General features: G+C 35.8%; 1 protein-coding gene across 1 annotated transcript; it reads right to left on the bottom strand.

The window, feature by feature from the left end:
* Positions 1-13375: 13375 nt before the first annotated feature.
* On the bottom strand, positions 13376-23826 carry LOC131802444 (GATOR complex protein WDR24-like). The gene is made up of 3 exons (XM_059122732.1): positions 22017-23826; positions 21731-21804; positions 13376-15123 (listed from the first exon to the last, which is right to left on the bottom strand). The coding sequence occupies exon 3, from the start codon at positions 15120-15122 to the stop codon at positions 13863-13865; it is 1260 nt and encodes a 419-aa protein (XP_058978715.1). The 5' UTR covers position 15123; positions 21731-21804; positions 22017-23826; the 3' UTR covers positions 13376-13862.
* Between the last annotated feature and the right edge of the window lie 1352 nt (positions 23827-25178).

Genomic DNA, 25178 nt, shown 5'->3' with positions numbered 1-25178 from the left:
AGCCTGAAGCCATCATAGCCTATTGCCTTTGACTTAATTTTATTAAAGGCAAAAACAATTTCATTGTAATTAATGGCCCGAAACGAAAATCCATCATTAGTCGTCCTTGGAATACAAGAAATATCGAAGACATCCACAGATTGGTTACAGACAAAACAAGAATTCAGCCTCTCAACATCCACATTATCAACTTCACTTTCCTCATCACACAATCCATTCTTATTTAATATTGACCACACTTCTTCTGTGGTTTTAGTTACAAACAGCTGCTTATGAGCAATACACTTCTATTTCCTTATAATCTTCTTTGCACGATTCCTACAACGGCAAAAAATCATCCAATTATCTAAACTCCTATTTTGAAGATATGCCTTATATGCAGAGTCTCTAAGGTAAACATGATATCGGATGTCAGAAGATTTAAACCAATCGCTATTATCACTCTTATAAAATCTTCTTCTAATTGGAACAACTGCATGCAAACTTCGAAGACCACAATTCAGAATATTGACCTGTGAATCAACATCCTTCACTGCAAACACCTCTTCAAAGTTGCATAAAGCCAAAGCATCCGAAATAGCTGCTGGGTCAACAGAACTGTAGTCCGCATATTCATAATACAGACGGCTACGACAATGAGGTACATTCAGAGACAAAAATATAAACGAGTGATCAGAAATGGCAGGACAGGAGAATTGATTTGAACACGATAATGGACTCTAATGCGACACCAAAAAATAATCCAACAAAGAAGTTGAATTGTGCGCAACATCAATATGTGTTGGCAATTAATTATGCACCACAGACAAATATAAACTATTACAAACATCTCGCACCAATACACTTCGGGTCAGATCAAACATATTATTATTGAAGTCCCCCATAATAATGACATCGGAATACCTTACAACAAGGTCAGAAATTTCATCTTCCAATGCCATTATATCACCATGAGGCAAATAAACAACACCAATTAAAAAAGAACTATTATAAACAACTACCTCACAAAAAACTTATTCAGCAACACCATAAGAACTTTCCCTACACACAAGTTTATGACATATGTCCTGCGCAACATACAAAACAACACCACCTCCTATGTTACCAGGTCTATCACTCCTATATGAAACGTAATCAGGTATTTTTATGGCTTCGTTTGAAATTGTAGGCTTCAACCAAGATTCTGTCACGCCAAAAATATTAAGATGTTTCCCCTCTAAAATATTTCTTATTTCATGAATTTTAAATGAATTCTTATTTAAGTTAAAACTTCTAACATTTATATGTCTAACATTAACATTTTCCCTAAAATTAAATAGCTGATTCGACAAAAAACGATTATCACTAAAAACTCCACCTAAGCTGGTTGAAAAACTCATAATGATAATAAAGAGCAAAATATAAACAATAGTAAACAAATAACAAAATCAAAAAAAATCCAAGAAAATATAAATATCAAATAAATAATATACAGTACACTAAACTACTCAACAAGCTCCACTTACAACAGCACATCAACATTCCGCTGTGAAACAGAAACAACAGCATCAACACCACCAACAGAAGTATTTCCACAGCAGAAACAACATCGCCATTTAACATACTGATACACCGGGGAATATCAAATTCATCCTCCCTACCATCTGGGAGTAAAACCAATGCCTTACAAATTTTAGTGAGAAGTGTGTAAAAATATATTCAATATTATAAAAACGTACAACGTAATAATTTTATTGATTTAGGAATGAATATTTTGTGAGGCGGCTCTGAATTAAAAGAACTTTTTTTATATATTTATTTTTTTATATTCAATTAGCACGGTTACCTAGCCCATAGGGCCATGGACGGTTCCAAAAACTTCTATACATAACTACTCTAAAATGATTTATAATATTCTTAATCTTAGAGATAATTAAAATTAAACATTAAAACAAATTAACAAAAATAAAAAATAACAATTGATTCAATAATAAGATGAATCAGCTATGCAAGAGAAATACAAAAACAAACAACTCTTAAACTCATAGCTTCCTTCCAAGGAATACGTATGATTGAGATCTATTCGCCGATGCTACTGTTGGCGGCTGTGAACCGACAAATCTGCTGACTTGTTCTCTACTTGTGGCCTCGTTGAAAAATGAATAAGTGTATTGTGTATTTGTTGACACTTCCTGCACTTTCCACTTGCACATGTTTTTGCCTGATGGTCATCCTTGAAGCAATTTAGACACATCTTGTGTCTATCAACCCATTTCTGTCTTTCGGCACTGTCATTGCCAACAACTGTGGTCACCTTCCACGGATCGTGGTGGAAGTAGTCGTTGCTGACGATTTGCTCTTCTGAATCTCATTGACAGCTTCTAATGATTCGAAGCGACTCCTCAAACATTTCATGAAATGCTCAATCGTTTGGAGCTCTTTGAAATCCACAATCATACAACACACTGTTCATACAACACACGAGTAGCCTTGCCCATCCTCTTTGTTAGAATGTGGATTAAGAGTGGATCCCATTCTTTTGGCGTTACTCCAACACCTCCCAATGCCAATATTGATTCATGAAGACTGTCATGAAAGTCCTTCACTGATCAATTGCAGCCACTGTCTGACAGGGAGCAGCTTGGCTTGAACTACCCCTTATTAACGTTTGAATGGACTGTATTTGAGCCCTCTGACGTCTCACTAATGCAGCCACTCTGCGGGGGAAATTCGAAATTTATGAGTGAATCAAGTATCCTTGATCCCTGCATTAGGCAAACAATATTTATATTGGTCAGTTATATGCTGACATAGAATACAATTATAATAAAAGCAAAAGTAAAAATTTATATGTAAAATGTGTTCTTTTGAACATACCAATAACTTTTTGAAACTACTATTGAGCGGTTTTAAATCGATGAAATATTTTCGGCCCTTTAAAAAAAAAAGTTGTAAATATTTGTTAGAATTAACTATTTTATATTATCAGACATGCTACAGGAATGAATTTTGGACGAAAGTGGTATTAATTCCCTATTTCGCTTCTTTAGTAAAAGAAGCGATTTCGGTTTGGAACCACTTTTGATTTTGCATGTGAAATTGTATTTTATACTTTAAAACACTTTAAAATTATAGACTTTTTATTTAAAATAATTCTCAATTTTTAATCGTTTCTCATTTATGTTTTCAACACAAAAAAAAACCTGGAAAATGTTCAACTTTAAAATTTTTTTACGACCGAAGTATTTGGGTAACTCTCATATAAATACATGTGTTTAAATTGTGTGGTGAAAAACGTCGACTAAATGCATCGAATTTAAAAAAAAAAGTTGGAAAATGTTCAACTTTAAAATTTTTTACGACCGAAGTATTTGGGTAACTCTCATATAAATACATGTGTTTAAATTGTGTGGTGAAAAACGTCGACTGAATACATCGAATTTTAGGTAACGCTGTAAAATTCACATCCAATAATTGAAAAATCCAAAAAATAAAACATGAGAATTATAGGGTGTTGACACTCCCTATAAAAAAATGTGTTATATGGAAAATTCTATAAATTTGGTTAAAAATACTTTATTAATTCCGAATATTTATTTATTTAGCATATTTATAATAATACATTTCATCAATGCTATTATGAATAATATTGGTAATAACTTCATGTTCACTCAACATATATGCATTAGGTATTGGAAATTGGTTCACTAAAACCAAAAATCCATACAAATTTTAGTGAGAAGTGTGTAAAAATATATTCAATATTATAAAAAAGTACAACGTAATAATTTTATTGATTTAGGAATGAATATTTTGTGAGGCGGCTCTGAATTAAAAGAACTTTTTTATATATTTATTTTTTTATATTCAATTAGCACGGTTACCTAGCCCATAGGGCCATGGACGGTTCCAAAAACTTCTATACATAACTACTCTAAAATGATTTATAATATTCTTAATCTTAGAGATAATTAAAATTAAACATTAAAACAAATTAACAAAAATAAAAAATAACAATTGATTCAATAATAAGATGAATCAGCTATGCAAGAGAAATACAAAACAAACAAGAAAATCGTGAAAATTTGTAAACAATATGTTGGTTGAAGTGAGCATATAATTTACGCTTATAAACTTTTAAGGAAGAATTAAATGTCTTAAGATTTGGCGGCAGATTGTTGAAAATACGAGCAATTCTAACATAGAAGGATTTTTCCAACAGAGGAGTCAAGTGTGGTATAAGGATTTGCGGGTTCCTTACAGATCTAGAAAACTTAAAGGGATCCAAAAGAGAAGAATGTGTCTGCAATTTAAAATGTTTGTAGAAGAACAACATTGACCTTAAACTCACAAAATAATCAAATGAACAACCAAGAGATATATGATCACGACGTTTAACACAAAAAACATATCGCATAACCCTATGAAACAAAAGTTTCAACTTACGAAAAACAAAACCACAACTACCCCCAAAAATCTCAATGCAATATAAAAAGTGAGGCATAATCAGGGCATGGACCAACTGAATTCTAATCTTCTTTGGCAAAACTATATCCAAACAGTACAACTTTTTTAAAACAAAATTTACCTTGGACACTAAAGAATTTACATGCACATCAAATACCAAACCAGAATCAAGAAACAAACCAAGACATTTCATCGTGCTTACAACATTTATAGGCGTATTAATTGAGAGGCCGTTGCAGGACAACCAAATAACCAACATATTAACATTAAAGTCAATTGATGACTGCAACACATCCGTAAATACATATTCTCCTTTAAACAAAATTTGAATGTCATCAGCAAATGCAAATGACATAAAATTCCTACCATTAATACAACTCAGCAAATAATTAACATACATGACGAACAATAGAGGGCCAAGAACAGATGCTTGTGGCACACCACTACTCACAGGAAGAAGACTGGAAACAACATTTTTACAACATACATACTGTTTTCTTGCGAACAGGTATGAAAACAATAACTTGCAAGCCGAGGACGAGAAATTGAAAAACGATGTAGCTTGCTGATTAAATTGGACACAACAATCACCAGCACTGACACAATTTCGAGTATTATCAGTCAATCCAACCAGAAGAGATGTTGTGCTACGATTACTTCTGAATCCATGTTGACTCGGGTGTAATAGCGAACGCTCATTTATATATTCAAGCATTTGATCTTTCAATACATACTCAACCATTTTGGAAAGAATTGGCATTATTGATATGGGTCTGTACTCATCAGAATCACCACCTTTATGGATAGGCACTATTTTAGCAACTTTCCAGACCTCAGGAAATGCAGACACTGTCAACATAGTATTAACAACATGCAGCACAAAAACAAAAGGGAACACAATTTTAAGAAATTTAAGCCTGAAGCCATCATAGCCTATTGCCTTTGACTTAATTTTATTAAAGGCAAAAACAATTTCATTGTAATTAATGGCCCGAAACGAAAATCCATCATTAGTCGTCCTTGGAATACAAGAAATATCGAAGACATCCACAGATTGGTTACAGACAAAACAAGAATTCAGCCTCTCAACATCCACATTATCAACTTCACTTTCCTCATCACACAATCCATTCTTATTTAATATTGACCACACTTCTTCTGTGGTTTTAGTTACAAACAGCTGCTTATGAGCAATACACTTCTATTTCCTTATAATCTTCTTTGCACGATTCCTACAACGGCAAAAAATCATCCAATTATCTAAACTCCTATTTTGAAGATATGCCTTATATGCAGAGTCTCTAAGGTAAACATGATATCGGATGTCAGAAGATTTAAACCAATCGCTATTATCACTCTTATAAAATCTTCTTCTAATTGGAACAACTGCATGCAAACTTCGAAGACCACAATTCAGAATATTGACCTGTGAATCAACATCCTTCACTGCAAACACCTCTTCAAAGTTGCATAAAGCCAAAGCATCCGAAATAGCTGCTGGGTCAACAGAACTGTAGTCCGCATATTCATAATACAGACGGCTACGACAATGAGGTACATTCAGAGACAAAAATATAAACGAGTGATCAGAAATGCCAGGACAGGAGAATTGATTTGAACACGATAATGGACTCTAATGCGACACCAAAAAATAATCCAACAAAGAAGTTGAATTGTGCGCAACATCAATATGTGTTGGCAATTAATTATGCACCACAGACAAATTTAAACTATTACAAACATCTCGCACCAATACACTTCGGGTCAGATCAAACATATTATTATTGAAGTCCCCCATAATAATGACATCGGAATACCTTACAACAAGGTCAGAAATTTCATCTTCCAATGCCATTATATCACCATGAGGCAAATAAACAACACCAATTAAAAAAGAACTATTATAAACAACTACCTCACAAAAAACTTATTCAGCAACACCATAAGAACTTTCCCTACACACAAGTTTATGACATATGTCCTGCGCAACATACAAAACAACACCACCTCCTATGTTACCAGGTCTATCACTCCTATATGAAACGTAATCAAGTATTTTTATGGCTTCGTTTGAAATTGTAGGCTTCAACCAAGATTCTGTCACGCCAAAAATATTAAGATGTTTCCCCTCTAAAATATTTCTTATTTCATGAATTTTAAATGAATTCTTATTTAAGTTAAAACTTCTAACATTTATATGTCTAACATTAACATTTTCCCTAAAATTAAATAGCTGATTCGACAAAAAACGATTATCACTAAAAACTCCACCTAAGCTGGTTAAAAAACTCATAATGATAATAAAGAGCAAAATATAAACAATAGTAAACAAATAACAAAATCAAAAAAAATCCAAGAAAATATAAATATCAAATAAATAATATACAGTACACTAAACTACTCAACAAGCTCCACTTACAACAGCACATCAACATTCCGCTGTGAAACAGAAACAACAGCATCAACACCACCAACAGAAGTATTTCCACAGCAGAAACAACATCGCCATTTAACATACTGATACACCGGGGAATATCAAATTCATCCTCCCTACCATCTGGGAGTAAAACCAATGCCTTACAAATTTTAGTGAGAAGTGTGTAAAAATATATTCAATATTATAAAAACGTACAACGTAATAATTTTATTGATTTAGGAATGAATATTTTGTGAGGCGGCTCTGAATTAAAAGAACTTTTTTTATATATTTATTTTTTTATATTCAATTAGCACGGTTACCTAGCCCATAGGGCCATGGACGGTTCCAAAAACTTCTATACATAACTACTCTAAAATGATTTATAATATTCTTAATCTTAGAGATAATTAAAATTAAACATTAAAACAAATTAACAAAAATAAAAAATAACAATTGATTCAATAATAAGATGAATCAGCTATGCAAGAGAAATACAAAAACAAACAACTCTTAAACTCATAGCTTCCTTCCAAGGAATACGTATGATTGAGATCTATTCGCCGATGCTACTGTTGGCGGCTGTGAACCGACAAATCTGCTGACTTGTTCTCTACTTGTGGCCTCGTTGAAAAATGAATAAGTGTATTGTGTATTTGTTGACACTTCCTGCACTTTCCACTTGCACATGTTTTTGCCTGATGGTCATCCTTGAAGCAATTTAGACACATCTTGTGTCTATCAACCCATTTCTGTCTTTCGGCACTGTCATTGCCAACAACTGTGGTCACCTTCCACGGATCGTGGTGGAAGTAGTCGTTGCTGACGATTTGCTCTTCTGAATCTCATTGACAGCTTCTAATGATTCGAAGCGACTCCTCAAACATTTCATGAAATGCTCAATCGTTTGGAGCTCTTTGAAATCCACAATCATACAACACACTGTTCATACAACACACGAGTAGCCTTGCCCATCCTCTTTGTTAGAATGTGGATTAAGAGTGGATCCCATTCTTTTGGCGTTACTCCAACACCTCCCAATGCCAATATTGATTCATGAAGACTGTCATGAAAGTCCTTCACTGATCAATTGCAGCCACTGTCTGACAGGGAGCAGCTTGGCTTGAACTACCCCTTATTAACGTTTGAATGGACTGTATTTGAGCCCTCTGACGTCTCACTAATGCAGCCACTCTGCGGGGGAAATTCGAAATTTATGAGTGAATCAAGTATCCTTGATCCCTGCATTAGGCAAACAATATTTATATTGGTCAGTTATATGCTGACATAGAATACAATTATAATAAAAGCAAAAGTAAAAATTTATATGTAAAATGTGTTCTTTTGAACATACCAATAACTTTTTGAAACTACTATTGAGCGGTTTTAAATCGATGAAATATTTTCGGCCCTTTAAAAAAAAAAGTTGTAAATATTTGTTAGAATTAACTATTTTATATTATCAGACATGCTACAGGAATGAATTTTGGACGAAAGTGGTATTAATTCCCTATTTCGCTTCTTTAGTAAAAGAAGCGATTTCGGTTTGGAACCACTTTTGATTTTGCATGTGAAATTGTATTTTATACTTTAAAACACTTTAAAATTATAGACTTTTTATTTAAAATAATTCTCAATTTTTAATCGTTTCTCATTTATGTTTTCAACACAAAAAAAAACCTGGAAAATGTTCAACTTTAAAATTTTTTTACGACCGAAGTATTTGGGTAACTCTCATATAAATACATGTGTTTAAATTGTGTGGTGAAAAACGTCGACTAAATGCATCGAATTTAAAAAAAAAAGTTGGAAAATGTTCAACTTTAAAATTTTTTACGACCGAAGTATTTGGGTAACTCTCATATAAATACATGTGTTTAAATTGTGTGGTGAAAAACGTCGACTGAATACATCGAATTTTAGGTAACGCTGTAAAATTCACATCCAATAATTGAAAAATCCAAAAAATAAAACATGAGAATTATAGGGTGTTGACACTCCCTATAAAAAAATGTGTTATATGGAAAATTCTATAAATTTGGTTAAAAATACTTTATTAATTCCGAATATTTATTTATTTAGCATATTTATAATAATACATTTCATCAATGCTATTATGAATAATATTGGTAATAACTTCATGTTCACTCAACATATATGCATTAGGTATTGGAAATTGGTTCACTAAAACCAAAAATCCATACAAATTTTAGTGAGAAGTGTGTAAAAATATATTCAATATTATAAAAAAGTACAACGTAATAATTTTATTGATTTAGGAATGAATATTTTGTGAGGCGGCTCTGAATTAAAAGAACTTTTTTATATATTTATTTTTTTATATTCAATTAGCACGGTTACCTAGCCCATAGGGCCATGGACGGTTCCAAAAACTTCTATACATAACTACTCTAAAATGATTTATAATATTCTTAATCTTAGAGATAATTAAAATTAAACATTAAAACAAATTAACAAAAATAAAAAATAACAATTGATTCAATAATAAGATGAATCAGCTATGCAAGAGAAATACAAAAACAAACAAGAAAATCGTGAAAATTTGTAAACAATATGTTGGTTGAAGTGAGCATATAATTTACGCTTATAAACTTTTAAGGAAGAATTAAATGTCTTAAGATTTGGCGGCAGATTGTTGAAAATACGAGCAATTCTAACATAGAAGGATTTTTCCAACAGAGGAGTCAAGTGTGGTATAAGGATTTGCGGGTTCCTTACAGATCTAGAAAACTTAAAGGGATCCAAAAGAGAAGAATGTGTCTGCAATTTAAAATGTTTGTAGAAGAACAACATTGACCTTAAACTCACAAAATAATCAAATGAACAACCAAGAGATATATGATCACGACGTTTAACACAAAAAACATATCGCATAACCCTATGAAACAAAAGTTTCAACTTACGAAAAACAAAACCACAACTACCCCCAAAAATCTCAATGCAATATAAAAAGTGAGGCATAATCAGGGCATGGACCAACTGAATTCTAATCTTCTTTGGCAAAACTATATCCAAACAGTACAACTTTTTTAAAACAAAATTTACCTTGGACACTAAAGAATTTACATGCACATCAAATACCAAACCAGAATCAAGAAACAAACCAAGACATTTCATCGTGCTTACAACATTTATAGGCGTATTAATTGAGAGGCCGTTGCAGGACAACCAAATAACCAACATATTAACATTAAAGTCAATTGATGACTGCAACACATCCGTAAATACATATTCTCCTTTAAACAAAATTTGAATGTCATCAGCAAATGCAAATGACATAAAATTCCTACCATTAATACAACTCAGCAAATAATTAACATACATGACGAACAATAGAGGGCCAAGAACAGATGCTTGTGGCACACCACTACTCACAGGAAGAAGACTGGAAACAACATTTTTACAACATACATACTGTTTTCTTGCGAACAGGTATGAAAACAATAACTTGCAAGCCGAGGACGAGAAATTGAAAAACGATGTAGCTTGCTGATTAAATTGGACACAACAATCACCAGCACTGACACAATTTCGAGTATTATCAGTCAATCCAACCAGAAGAGATGTTGTGCTACGATTACTTCTGAATCCATGTTGACTCGGGTGTAATAGCGAACGCTCATTTATATATTCAAGCATTTGATCTTTCAATACATACTCAACCATTTTGGAAAGAATTGGCATTATTGATATGGGTCTGTACTCATCAGAATCACCACCTTTATGGATAGGCACTATTTTAGCAACTTTCCAGACCTCAGGAAATGCAGACACTGTCAACATAGTATTAACAACATGCAGCACAAAAACAAAAGGGAACACAATTTTAAGAAATTTAAGCCTGAAGCCATCATAGCCTATTGCCTTTGACTTAATTTTATTAAAGGCAAAAACAATTTCATTGTAATTAATGGCCCGAAACGAAAATCCATCATTAGTCGTCCTTGGAATACAAGAAATATCGAAGACATCCACAGATTGGTTACAGACAAAACAAGAATTCAGCCTCTCAACATCCACATTATCAACTTCACTTTCCTCATCACACAATCCATTCTTATTTAATATTGACCACACTTCTTCTGTGGTTTTAGTTACAAACAGCTGCTTATGAGCAATACACTTCTATTTCCTTATAATCTTCTTTGCACGATTCCTACAACGGCAAAAAATCATCCAATTATCTAAACTCCTATTTTGAAGATATGCCTTATATGCAGAGTCTCTAAGGTAAACATGATATCGGATGTCAGAAGATTTAAACCAATCGCTATTATCACTCTTATAAAATCTTCTTCTAATTGGAACAACTGCATGCAAACTTCGAAGACCACAATTCAGAATATTGACCTGTGAATCAACATCCTTCACTGCAAACACCTCTTCAAAGTTGCATAAAGCCAAAGCATCCGAAATAGCTGCTGGGTCAACAGAACTGTAGTCCGCATATTCATAATACAGACGGCTACGACAATGAGGTACATTCAGAGACAAAAATATAAACGAGTGATCAGAAATGCCAGGACAGGAGAATTGATTTGAACACGATAATGGACTCTAATGCGACACCAAAAAATAATCCAACAAAGAAGTTGAATTGTGCGCAACATCAATATGTGTTGGCAATTAATTATGCACCACAGACAAATTTAAACTATTACAAACATCTCGCACCAATACACTTCGGGTCAGATCAAACATATTATTATTGAAGTCCCCCATAATAATGACATCGGAATACCTTACAACAAGGTCAGAAATTTCATCTTCCAATGCCATTATATCACCATGAGGCAAATAAACAACACCAATTAAAAAAGAACTATTATAAACAACTACCTCACAAAAAACTTATTCAGCAACACCATAAGAACTTTCCCTACACACAAGTTTATGACATATGTCCTGCGCAACATACAAAACAACACCACCTCCTATGTTACCAGGTCTATCACTCCTATATGAAACGTAATCAAGTATTTTTATGGCTTCGTTTGAAATTGTAGGCTTCAACCAAGATTCTGTCACGCCAAAAATATTAAGATGTTTCCCCTCTAAAATATTTCTTATTTCATGAATTTTAAATGAATTCTTATTTAAGTTAAAACTTCTAACATTTATATGTCTAACATTAACATTTTCCCTAAAATTAAATAGCTGATTCGACAAAAAACGATTATCACTAAAAACTCCACCTAAGCTGGTTAAAAAACTCATAATGATAATAAAGAGCAAAATATAAACAATAGTAAACAAATAACAAAATCAAAAAAAATCCAAGAAAATATAAATATCAAATAAATAATATACAGTACACTAAACTACTCAACAAGCTCCACTTACAACAGCACATCAACATTCCGCTGTGAAACAGAAACAACAGCATCAACACCACCAACAGAAGTATTTCCACAGCAGAAACAACATCGCCATTTAACATACTGATACACCGGGGAATATCAAATTCATCCTCCCTACAATCTGGGAGTAAAACCAATGCCTTAGGGTTGTCCTCACTTTTTAGCTTAAATCTTCGGATCTTATTGCTTCTCCAAAGCTTTCGGTAGGGGTACATTAATTTAGAGGATGCACGGTTATGGTGAACATTTTGGTACACTCTGGTTCTCACACCTACCCCAGTAATATCACTAAGCAATAGTGAATTTCGGCGCTTTTGGTAACTAGCCATAAGTTTGGCTCTAACATGCACAGAATTGAACTTCACAAGGATAGATTTACCTTTTGAGATATAGCAACAGTGATTGACATCGCCAGGTTACACATCAACACCACACAATGTAGCTATTCTTATTACTGGTTCTCATAACTGTTTTATCCCATCAGGCAAGCCACTAATAATTATATTTGATCTATTGAGGCGCTTTGTAAGAATATCACTTTCAACATCTGTTTCCTGCTTAGCCTTTTCAATAAGTTTGACAGCATCTTGGCAGCGACGGAGTGATTCCTCAACATTCTGGATCTTAACATCAACCTCCGACCGTATCGTTTTCACAACGTCCTTAAGCATGAAGCTCTCAAATTGTTTCTCAAGGCATAACTTGTAAGATTCAAACTCTTTCTGCATTGATCCAATAACGTCAAAACCAATTTCAACGCTGCACTATGGGTAAAAAGCATGATTTTTTGGCATAAAGTCATTTTTTTTTGGTTTCATATTTTGAAATTTAACTGATTTCCTAAATGTAGATACCCATATTAGAAAAAAAATGTTTAATATCAATACGGGTGGCAACACTTTTTTGCTGGCGAGCTTTGAAAGTCACTTTGTTTTGGTACAACTGGCGGTAAAGATCAGCTAAGTTCAAGTGCTTCTGATTTGACAAAATTGAAAAAAAATAAAATGTGTATGTTTGCGTAGCAAAGGGAAAAGGAGAAGTAGCACCAAAAATAAAGGAAAGAAAACAAACAATTTGTATTTTAGTAATTTATCCAATAGAAATATTGGAGTTTTTTTATTTGAGTGAATATTGTCGTAGAACAATATTCTTACCTTTTTTATGTTGCTGAGAAAGCTCGTTGTTGTTGATAGGACGTAATCCAAAAAACAAGTAAGTGTCAAACAACAACGAGCAAGCGAAGATGTCGCAAGTGGCGTTTTTCAAAAATGCCACTCGTTATAATTTGATAGTACGACTGTATGATGAATATCACACAGTCGTACACGAAAGTCCGTTACAAATTTGAAAACGGAGTAGACATTTAAATGAATATATTCTAGTGTAAACATTGCCGCCAGCCTTGCAACATCTTGCTATGTTGCAATTTAAATTAAGTACATAAATTATAAATTCATTTTACATTTTTTCTTATTTAAAATTCAAATTTCAATTTTATTATTCATTTTTTCTTTGTATTGGTAATATTGCGCTCGCAGAGCAAGCGGCACATTGCCGCGCAATAAAAATGATCGATTGGCACGGGCGAGCTCTTCTGGCGAAAGTGTCCCAGCAAGAAATCACATTGGGCATGGACCCGACAAAACCCATCCAAAGATGGTAAGTTGGGCCCATGGGAATCCAGGGCTCGAGTATACCTGGGTCTTCATCACTTTAGGGTACACTTCGGCACCCAACACCACGGCTACTCGGGACGATTTAAAAAATTGCGGATCCGCTAACATCATACCTTGGTAGTGCTCCTTTATCGATTCCGAGGCAGATTGGTTTGGGGACAAACGATGGGTTAAATTTGTAACCCGGGCGGATACCAACAATCGTTGGGCGGAGTCGAAGGTCGAGACCAGTGTAAATTGGGCAAACCGGTCGGACCCGACTGGGGTGGTATTCAGTCGCAACGACTTGACCAGCGAATTGCAGATTTGACTACTACCTGCACACGGGTCCAGCATTGCTCGGACTGGTATTATTTTTGTGTGGGAAACCAATTGAGCGACGATAGTTGGCCCTATTGTGATAATAGGTTGGATTGCCATGCTATGTAACGTAGTTACATGCGACGAGAAAGCGGACGGAGTACTTTGTACGGACGGACGTTTGTTGCTACGTGAAGACGTAGACGGACCATTATTATTAATATTATTTTTATTAATATTATTATTGGTATTTTTATTATTTGCATTTTTATTATTCTTATTATCTTTATTATAATTGTTTTTATTGTTATTATTATTTTGTTGGGAAAGTTGGGCAGAAGGATGGAGCAGGTTGTGATGCTTGCCCTTGCATTGCTTGCAGCCTGGATCTTTGCGGCAATCACGAAGTAAGTGGTCCGAGTCCAAACAATTGGAACAGCACAAGTGCTTGACCACGGTTCGGATCTTCTTATCCAAGCTGAGCCTCTTAAAACGCCCGCATTGCCGAAGATGGTGTTTTTGGTGACACCAACTACAGCGGCGCTTACTGGAACCCGTTGAGCCCGCAGTTGATTTCGGCGTCGCCACTGGGTCTTTGCCGTCAGAGCGTCTATCTGAACCACCCGGTGTAATTCCTCGTCGAGGAGTGGTTGTCGCAGAAGACATCCCGGTCGTAGGCTGCATTGCTGTCTCAGGCTGAATAACAGCAGCACAAAGTGCGAGAGCAGGCTCATTGTGAGTAGCGGCAGCATCAACATTGGTACCAGTGCAACAATTGGGAGCAAGTTCAATATCCGTAAGGGGAACCAAAACCATATCATCGACATCTCTTTCCTCATCCGACATGGGGACATCTTCCTCATAGTCAGGAAGAGTAGCGACCATCTTGTTTTGATTTTCCATGCTACGAGAAAAAAAATAAAGATGGCGAGGAAACAAACATCTAATTGGTCAAAGCGACCAGCTTAACCACCGGACGCCTCACAATGCCATTTTCAGTTTTTACGTCGGCGACACGTACGCGACCGTCGGTACCGGGAAAAACATTGATGACCCGACCTAATTTCCAGGATGTTGGAGATAATTGTTCTTGTCGAATTACTACTAAATCGTCCGTTTGTATATCGCGCTGAGGAAATTTCCATTTATAGCGTTTATGGAGACTTTTTAAATACTCTTCCTTCCACCGTAGGCAGAACTGTTGAGTAAGCGCCTTAAGTTTTCTATACCGATTGACGATATGCAAGGGAGATTCTTGTATTAGTGGTTCCGGAGGGGATAAAATAGGAGATCCTACCAAAAAATGACCTGGAGTTAAAGCCAAATAACTATCCAGACTATCGCTCATCGGACAAAGCGGTCGAGAATTTAAACAAGCTTCTATACGCGAGAGAACCGTAGAGAACTCTTCAAAAGTATATTTAATGTTTATAGCGTGTTTTCGAAAATGTTTTTTAAAACTTTTCACCGCAGCTTCCCAGAGGCCGCCCATATGTGGGGCACCAGCCGGGATGAACTTCCACGAAAGCTCTTGATACTGGTATGCGGAACATACCCGATCGCGACTTTCATGAACAAGTGATTTGAATTCACGCTCATATTCTCGAGAAGCACCAACGAAATTGGTGCCATTGTCAGAAAAGACAGTCTTAGGACATCCGCGTCGCGAAATGAACCTGTGAAATGCTGCTAGAAATGTTGTCGTCGACAAATCAGAGGCAGCTTCTAAATGTATTGCTTTCGTAGAAAAGCAAACAAAAACACAAACATAACCTTTCGTAATTTTACAGCAGCGACCAGTAAAAGATTTAAGGTCAAAAGGACCAGCAAAATCGACACCTGTAGTGGCAAATGGTCGCGTTATAGTTGTTCGTTCCGGGGGAAGAGCAGCCATAATCTGAGTACAAGCTTTTTTCTTTTCTAAAATGCAAGGTTTACAATTACTAATTACTTTGCGAATGAGTGAGGTTAATCTGGGAATCCAGTATTCACTGCGAATAAGACGCAACATTAATTGATTTCCACCATGAATGGAAATTAAATGCATTTTCTCAACAAGAAGACGAGCGAATTTACAATGATAGGGAAGCAAAATAGGATGCCGTTCTGAGTATGAGAGAGTAGGTGATCGAACTAAACGTCCATTTAGCCTCATAACACCTGCATCATCCAGGAAGGGATTCAAGGACAAAATCGAACTTTTTGAATTTAAGGACCTATTGTTAGATAAAGAACTATATTCTTCGGCATAATACGCTTTTTGAGCCAAAACAATAAGCCTTAATTTAATATTTTTCAGTTCGGAGCTCGAAGGAGCTTGTCCTTGAACAATATTTTGACCAGTAGAAGAAGGATGTATTTTGTAAAAAAATCTAAAAACGAATGAGACGACGTAAAGCCTTATCTAACGATGAAAAATTGTCTAAAACATCAACGAAATTTTCGAAGTAGGAAAAATGACTTTTAACCGCACGAATTTCTACATCCGTATCAAGAGCGGACAAGTCACGTAACCTCCATTCAGAACTGTTTAAACGGAGCCAATGTGGTCCGTACCACCAAATTTGTGAAGAAGCCAATTCAGCGGGCGTAAGTCCGCGACTTCCCAAATCAGCAAGATTATCTTCTGACGATACATGATGCCAAACATTTTGACCAACGTTGTCCGGTATCTTGGAGACCCTATTCGCAACAAAGGTTGACCAAGTTGACGGAATTTTCTTTAACCAAGATAGAACGATCGTAGAATCGGTCCAAAAGTAAGTTTTCGAAAATCTAATATCAATCTCAGCGATAATGGCTTTGAAGAGTTCGGAGGCCAAGACCGCACCACACAATTCTAGACGTGGAAGAGAAATCGACTTGATAGGAGCTACTTTAGTTTTACAGGACAACAAATGTGTAGAAATGTCACCATTGGAAGCAATATTACGAATGTATACCACCCCCGCATATGCCTTCTCTGAGGCATCAGAAAAAAATATGAAGTTCGGCAGAGCAATCTGGAACATAATTGACCCATCGTGGAATTTGAATATAATTGACGTCCTGATACGTCTCAACGAATTTCTGCCAAGCACCCATTGTCGTAGACAGAAGAGAATCATCCCAATCGATGTGATCTAACCAAATGCGTTGCATTATAATTTTGGCTACAATTAGAACAGGTCCTAGCCACCCAATAGGATCAAACAATTTGGCAATAGTAGAAAGCACTTCTCGTTTAGTATATGTGGATTTTTTAGCAAGTGGTTTTACATTGAAATAAAATACATCTAGTTGAGCATTCCAACGAATGCCGAGAGGCTTAGAACTGCTGGCTTCAACAAAATCTAAAAGTTTAGTGTCTATTAGGTGTTCAGCTGGAAGACCTTCTAGTATAGAACGGTCATTAGAAGTCCATTTCCGCAACTCAAATTTAGCTGAAGATAGGACACGTATTAATTGGTCTCTAGAAAGATGCGCTGTTTCTAAGTTGTGATACCCTGTCAGTACGTCGTCGACGTACATGCATTTCCGCAGGATATGCGCTGCAAGAGGAAATTCATCTTCGGTGTCATCTGCTAACTGCAACAAAGTACGAATAGCTAGATATGGAGCACAATTTACTCCAAAGGTCACCGTTTTCAACTCAAAATCTTGAATAGGCTGGTCGGGAGAATACCGGAAAAGAATACGCTGAAGAGGCGTTTGAGCTGAATCTACTAAAATTTGGCGATACATTTGAGTAATGTCGCAATTAAATACATATTTGAATACTCTCCATCTCAGTATGAGTAGAACTAGATCTATTTGAAGAGTCGGACCGACATAGAGCACATCATTCAAGCTTTTACCATTTGAAGTTTTATTAGAGGCATTAAAAACCACCCGTAATTTGGTAGTTTGTTTCTCTGGATTAATTACTGCATGGTGAGGCAAATAGCAAACCGTAGAGTTTGCGGAAGGGATTGAAACTGATCTCATGTGATCTAAATCTATATATTCCCTAACCACCCCATCATATATTTGTTTAATATTTGGTTTTTTAAGCAGAGAAGCCTCATTGCGAATGAATTGTCGTAGACAATTTGCTCTAGAATGGCCAAGATAAGGTTGACCAAATAATTCTGGTTTTATGGGAAGAGTGACAATATATCTGCCATTAGAATCCCTTCTAGTAGTATTTTTATAATTTTCCTCACAGTATTTGTCGGCAGGAGACAAGATTGAGCGCTTTGGAACTTCTTCCAGTTCCCAAAATCGAAGAAGTGTCTTGTTAAGAGCATCTTCTTCAGAATATGCTACATTAGTAGAAAATACTCTGATGTTGCTAGCAGAAATGGGACCAGTAATGATCCAGCCGAACACAGTATTTTGTGCAATTAAAGAACCTAAAATATTAGATTGCATTCCCTGTAAGAGAATTTTAGGATAAATATCAGCACCTAATAACATATCAACTGGTCTGCAGTCGAATAATTGAGTGTCAGCCAAACGTAGATTTGGCAACCTGGAAGAAAATTCAGTACTAACCACAAAGGATGGAAGATTTCCAGAGATGGTAGGAACTACCAACGCTGTAATTTTCATAAGTACTAAACTATCTATGGATGAAGAAATACCAAAAGAACACAGTTTCCTCGACAATGTTGAAACAGTTTGATTAACACCTGAAACAGTTGCTTGAGTGGACGTTGTAGAAATACCCAAACGCTGTTGTAATCTAGCAGAAATAAAGGATGCTTCAGAAGCAGGATCAATTAAGGCACGAGCTGGATACGTCATACCCTGGTGAACAATATTCACCATAGCTGTGCCCAAGAGAACCGTCCTATTTTGTGACGTATGAAACACCTGTCTATTTACGGAACTAGATTGTTGACCAGAAGACGTAGATGGAAGATTCGGGTTAAAATTGGCAGTTTCTGGTAGACGAGGAGCAGGAGCAGAACCGGACGGGCCGTGAGAGGATGGTGGTACATTATTTGCAGATCTGGAAACTTGAAAAGCTTCCCGGTGTAGCAAAGTGTGATGTCTTCGATTACACTTAGCACAACTATGAGTGCTGCTACAATTTTTTACATCATGACCCCTGGAGAGGCAATTACTGCAACAATGATGACGTTTAACTATAGATAAACGATCTGAAAGAGAACGATTTCTGAACTCGGGACATGATCTTAAATGATGAGACTGCGATGGACATAACACACAAGTTTTTTCAGGAGACGAACGATTTGAATTGGCAGAATTAGTAGAACGAGAACTGGCAGCATTTGTAAAATGTGCCCGAACCTTTTTATTATCAACCTTCTTGGAATCAGCTATACCTTTGATATCTCTCAGGCAAGTTAATGTCTGAACTCTTTCCGTAAGAAAATTGTTCAGATCATTCCAAGATGATAGCGCTGACTTATTCTTGACGCTTTGTTCCCACAGTGTAACTGTTCGTTGGGGGAGTCTTTGCAGACACAAAAATACCAAAATTGGATCCCAACCGTCGGTTGGCACGTCATAAATAACCATAGCGGAAACACAACTATTAATTCCACGCTGCAAATTTTTCAAACCTGAACTTGACTCATTTTCAAGAACTGGAAGATCGAATAGAACTTTTAGTTGATTATTTACCAAAATACGCACATTATCATATGCTTCTTTCAAAGCTTTCCAGGCTAAATTGAAACTTTTATGCATCAATGGGAACTTAGAGACTATATCTCGAGCTTCGCCACTCGTTTTCTTAAGAAGGTGGCACAATTTTTCAATTTCGCTCAAGCGAGAATTGTTAATATAGACAGCTGAGAAGAAATCCCTAAAGGTGAGCCACGAAAGAAAGTCACCACTGAACACATCTATGTCACACGGAGGCAAATTAAGGCTATGAGTCAAGCTATCATTAAGTGAAATGCCATCCATGTCCCTATGACTAGAGGATTTTTGTGAAGCTTCAGAGATCGAATATACATCATCTGCTAGAGGAGAATCTACACGGGGTGTAGATGGTGGCTGATTGGCATTAGAATGAGGAACAGACGTTTTAGACTTATTTTTAATTTCATCTACCTTTCTATTGATGGCAGACAACACTTGCAGAAAAGCTTTATAAGCGACATCATACTTACTGTCAGCTGAAGTGATGTCCTCTGCACATGCGTCTTCCGATGTTTGCAAATAGTTTAAACATTTATCAAATAACTGTTTCACCTTACTCCAAAGTTCTTTTGCTTCACTTCCTTGAATCTCAAGTGAATAGATATCAAGGTCTTCATCCCGTAGGTCAGAAAAGTTTGCAGAGAACTTGACTAGAGCGTCAGTTGCTCGGATGAAAAAGTCAAGAGGAGTAAGCGACATTTTAAAAAATTATTAAAAATCAAGAAAGAAAACAAAAATGACGAAAGTCTAAAACTTTTAGCAAAAAATGGAAATAAATTTGTTTCAAATTGAAAGAAAAAGCACTAATATGTGCAAATATTTCAACAATATTTTCCAAAATCTCTGATTTTTAAAGAATTTAACAATAAGAAGAACGTAATTCTTCGGAACTTGCCAAAAAAATGCAGAAAAAGTATTTAAATTGCGAATATGAAATGAATTCAACAACAATTTTTCTCAGTGTAGCGAAAAATACACTAAAATTTAACTCAATGTATTGGAGCGAACACAAATTCTTATAAATTTTAGAAAAATCTCGTAGAAGAATTAAAAAATCCTGCAAAAATAACCAAACTTTCACAAAAAATTAAGCTTTTTTCTCAAAAAAAGCAATTTTAGTTAAAAATGCCGATCATAGGGTGCACGGACTGTATGATGCACAAGTAGCGACAAGCAGTTAACAAAAAATTGCGAAATAAATTTCCAAAAATTGAGAAAAAAAACTTGTAAAATATTTTATATATATTAATATAATATAAAATAATCGATAAATATTTAAAAAAAAAAAAACGATATTACCGAATGTAGGGTGTACGAAAATTATTTAGTTGCGACACAAAATATTTATTAAATTTTATTCTAATATCGTATTTTAAACTTTCGAAACGACCCCTCGTATATTAGCGCTTGTTGTGTCTGAGTGCGTATGTATGTGCCTACCAACGTAAGCAGCGATCGAGCATCAACTAGGCACTGCAGTGATGTGTCGTTGTTGTTATTTTATTTTTTTGTGACCACTCAACGTTAGACGAATAGTCGTTGAAAGGTTATTGCACTTTTCTCTTATTCTCTTTCGTTTCTATTTTATGTTTTTGGAAACTGCAAGACCAATCACTTATTCTTCTTTTTAGAATAATAACAACACAGATCACTGGAATAATAGTTGATGCGTTTTGTTGGTATTTTTTATTTTATTTTCGCGTAACGAAAAAATAAATATTTACATACATACGTATATTCGTTTATGAATATAAAGCACAAACAACAACACTGCGCGGCACTGTTTGGACGACCGTAGGTTAAGCGATATATTTTTTTTGGTTTTATTTTAAATTTATTTGAAAAGTTTGCTCACTGATTTGCACTCTACGTACCTGCTTGTTATTTTTGTTGATGTTTGTGATGAGGAAATGTTGTTGTTTTGTTCTGCCAGTTGACGTAGTCAAACCTTTTGGAGAAAAAGAGCAGAATTCCTTATTATTTCTTGTTGCACTTATCCGGCTCGCAATGGACCAAATGTTTGCGTAGCAAAGGGAAAAGGAGAAGTAGCACCAAAAATAAAGGAAAGAAAACAAACAATTTGTATTTTAGTAATTTATCCAATAGAAATATTGGAGTTTTTTTATTTGAGTGAATATTGTCGTAGAACAATATTCTTACCTTTTTTATGTTGCTGAGAAAGCTCGTTGTTGTTGATAGGACGTAATCCAAAAAACAAGTAAGTGTCAAACAACAACGAGCAAGCGAAGATGTCGCAAGTGGCGTTTTTCAAAAATGTCACTCGTTATAATTTGACAGTACGACTGTATGATGAATATCACACAGTCGTACACGAAAGTCCGTTACAAATTTGAAAACGGAGTAGACATTTAAATGAATATATTCTAGTGTAAACAGTGTAATTATGGAAAACGTTAGTGCAGGTATGTAAAATTAAGACGAGGTGCCCTTTTTGTCATAATTGTCTGTTGTTGTAATACTGTGAATTGTTTCGTTTATGTATAGCTTTATATAAAATCTATAAATTGTAGTTGTGTTCCGTGGAGTGTAACTTGTGAATGGCAAAGCATTGCAAAAAGGTATAAATGCCAAGTTATTAACAAAAGTGTGTTAATTAATGAGTAACTAGCCTTTTTTGTTCTATTTTGTGCCAACACGTGTTTTGCAGATAAACATGTGTTTGTCCATGCAGCGCTTATTGAAATTTGGAGAAGCGACAATCGCTCAGAAGATGCACTTGTGAAATATGTGTTACAGAATATCAATAATATCAGTTTAAATGAAGACCAAATGCGTTTGATATCAAAACAAGTGAAAGATTTTGTTAATTATATAAAAAAGCATTTGCCAAAGTGCATCCGTAAACTAGAGCGATTTAAAACTAAACATTCAAAATGGCTTAGCAAAAGTATAATTATTGTAATGAATGAGCAGTATGTTTCTCCAAATCATCATAGCCGATCGGCCAGATCGGCTATATAGCAGCTACATGAAATAGTGCCCCAAATCATATGAAAATTCGTAGGTCATCTTGGGGGCATAAAAATGAATACAAATCAAATTTAAATTCAATAGCTTCATAAAAAAAAGTTGGGTCAAATCGGCCAGATCGGCTATATAGCAGCTACATAAGAAATAGTGCCCCAAATCATATGAAAATTTGTAAGTCATCTTGGGGGGGCTTAAAAAATTAATACAAACCAAATTTCACTTCAATAGCTTCATAAACAAAAAAGTTGGGTCAAATCGGTTATATAGCAGCTATATGAAATAGTTCCCCAAATCATATGAAAATTCGTATGTCATCTTGGGGGCATAAAAAATGAATACAAACCAAATTTCACTTCAATAGCTTCATAAACAAAAAAGTTGGGTCAAATCGGCCAAATCGGCTATATTGCAGCTACATAAGAAATAGTGCCCCAAATCATATGAAAATTTGTAAGTCATCTTGGGGGGGCTTAAAAAATTAATACAAACCAAATTTCACTTCAATAGCTTCATAAACAAAAAAGTTGGGTCAAATCGGTTATATAGCAGCTATATGAAATAGTTCCCCAAATCATATGAAAATTCGTAAGTCATCTTTGGGGTATAAAAAATTAATACAAACCAAATTTCACTTCAATAGCTTCATAAACAAAAAAGTTGGGTCAAATCGGCTATATAGCAGCTATATGAAATAGTGCCCCAAATCATATGAAAATTGGTAGGTCATCTTGGAAGCATAAAAAATGCATACAAACCAAATTTCAATTCAATAGCTTTGAAATTAGAGTTTATGCCAAAATAAACGTAAAAAAACCCATAGTGCGCTGTTAGCATTCTCTGTACATACGTTGACTGAAGCAGAGGCAGTAGCCCTATCATCAGTGCTCTTCTTGATACACGTAGGACACTTAAACAAAAACATCATTGTCTTCCTATGCTTGTACAAAAAACTGTGTTGCTCTCTCGAAACATCGACACATTTAATGTGAAAAAACAATCCACAAATACCACATCAAATACTGTTCTGGTTGCCCTTTACAACAACTGCACAGGTAGGGCACGTATATGTTCTTGTCGCAGCTGGCATGGTCAAAGATACAGATACTTCAACAGTCAAAGACAACAAACACGGAGAGCATAAATTGCACCACAAACACAGAAACAAAGCACACACAGCAACGTCTCCAAATCAAAATGTAATTGTTTGTAAACAAAAGCCCACAAACTGCTGACTGGATTTTATTGGTCCGTGCCGGGATTAAGGAAAACCCCGGACCTTGGTTCTGCTCGGTTTGTCAGAACGTCATCCACCACAGATCTGTTTCGGTGCGATGTAATGGATGCAGAGAATGGGTGCACTTCAAGAACTGTTCCGGACTAAGGCGTTTGCGAGACTACAGCGAAAGGGATTATGTTGCGACTTGCTGCAGTAACGTAGTCCCCAGCGAGTCCACTTCTTCGTCGTCCTCTTCTGAGACGTCGTCGGAGTATGGCACTCCACCGCAGTCTCCAGAACAGCAACCAACACCGCAGCACCTAACGCCACATGTTGCTGTTCCAACTCCGGATTGTGCAGCATTCTTGCAATTCAATTGCAAGGGACTTCGAGGCAAAATAGATGAGATAGTGGAATTTATGAGTCGGAGGAATATTAAGATCGCAGCGGTGCAGGAAACCAAGCTGAATGAAAATTGCAGCCTACAACGTTGTTATGGTTACAACGTACTAAGGAAGGATCGCACCAGAAGTGGAGGTGGGGGATTAGAGTTCCTGTTACACCATTCTGTTCAGTACAGACCTATCTCGCTTCAGCTAGTCTCTAGTGACCCATACATGGAATGTATGGGGGTAGCAGTCAAGTGTGGAACTGCCGAGGTAGAGGTGCTTAATGTGTATATCCCGCGATTAATAGCTGTGAACCGCGTTATTTGCCTGATATTAGCCCATTATTGGTAGGCAATAACCGCCTGGTACTAGGGGATTTTAATGCCCACCATGAGTTGTGGCATTCCGTCCTAGGTAATGACCAGAGGGGATCAGCGCTGGCAGAGCAGATTGACTGCTTCACATTCTGCACTGTTAACGAGGATGCCCCCACCCGAATAAGAGGAGAGTGTCACAGTTCGCCATACTTAACCATAGTGTCACCCGGTCTGATAAATGACGTGACTTGGCAACCCGTCATTTCTCTTGGCTCAGACCATCTCCCGATAATCGTCTCCATAAGCAGGTCGCCCGACTTCATAACATCTGAACGCCGCACTTTCCTTAACCATGGGAAAGCTCACTGGCCAGAGTTCAGAGAATTCACCAACCGCCGCTTCAGAGAAC

The sequence above is a fragment of the Musca domestica genome, unplaced genomic scaffold (genome assembly GCF_030504385.1).
Source record: "Musca domestica strain aabys unplaced genomic scaffold, Musca_domestica.polishedcontigs.V.1.1 21, whole genome shotgun sequence".
Lineage (NCBI taxonomy): Eukaryota > Metazoa > Arthropoda > Insecta > Diptera > Muscidae > Musca > Musca domestica.
This window is presented reverse-complemented; position numbering and strand designations above follow the sequence as displayed.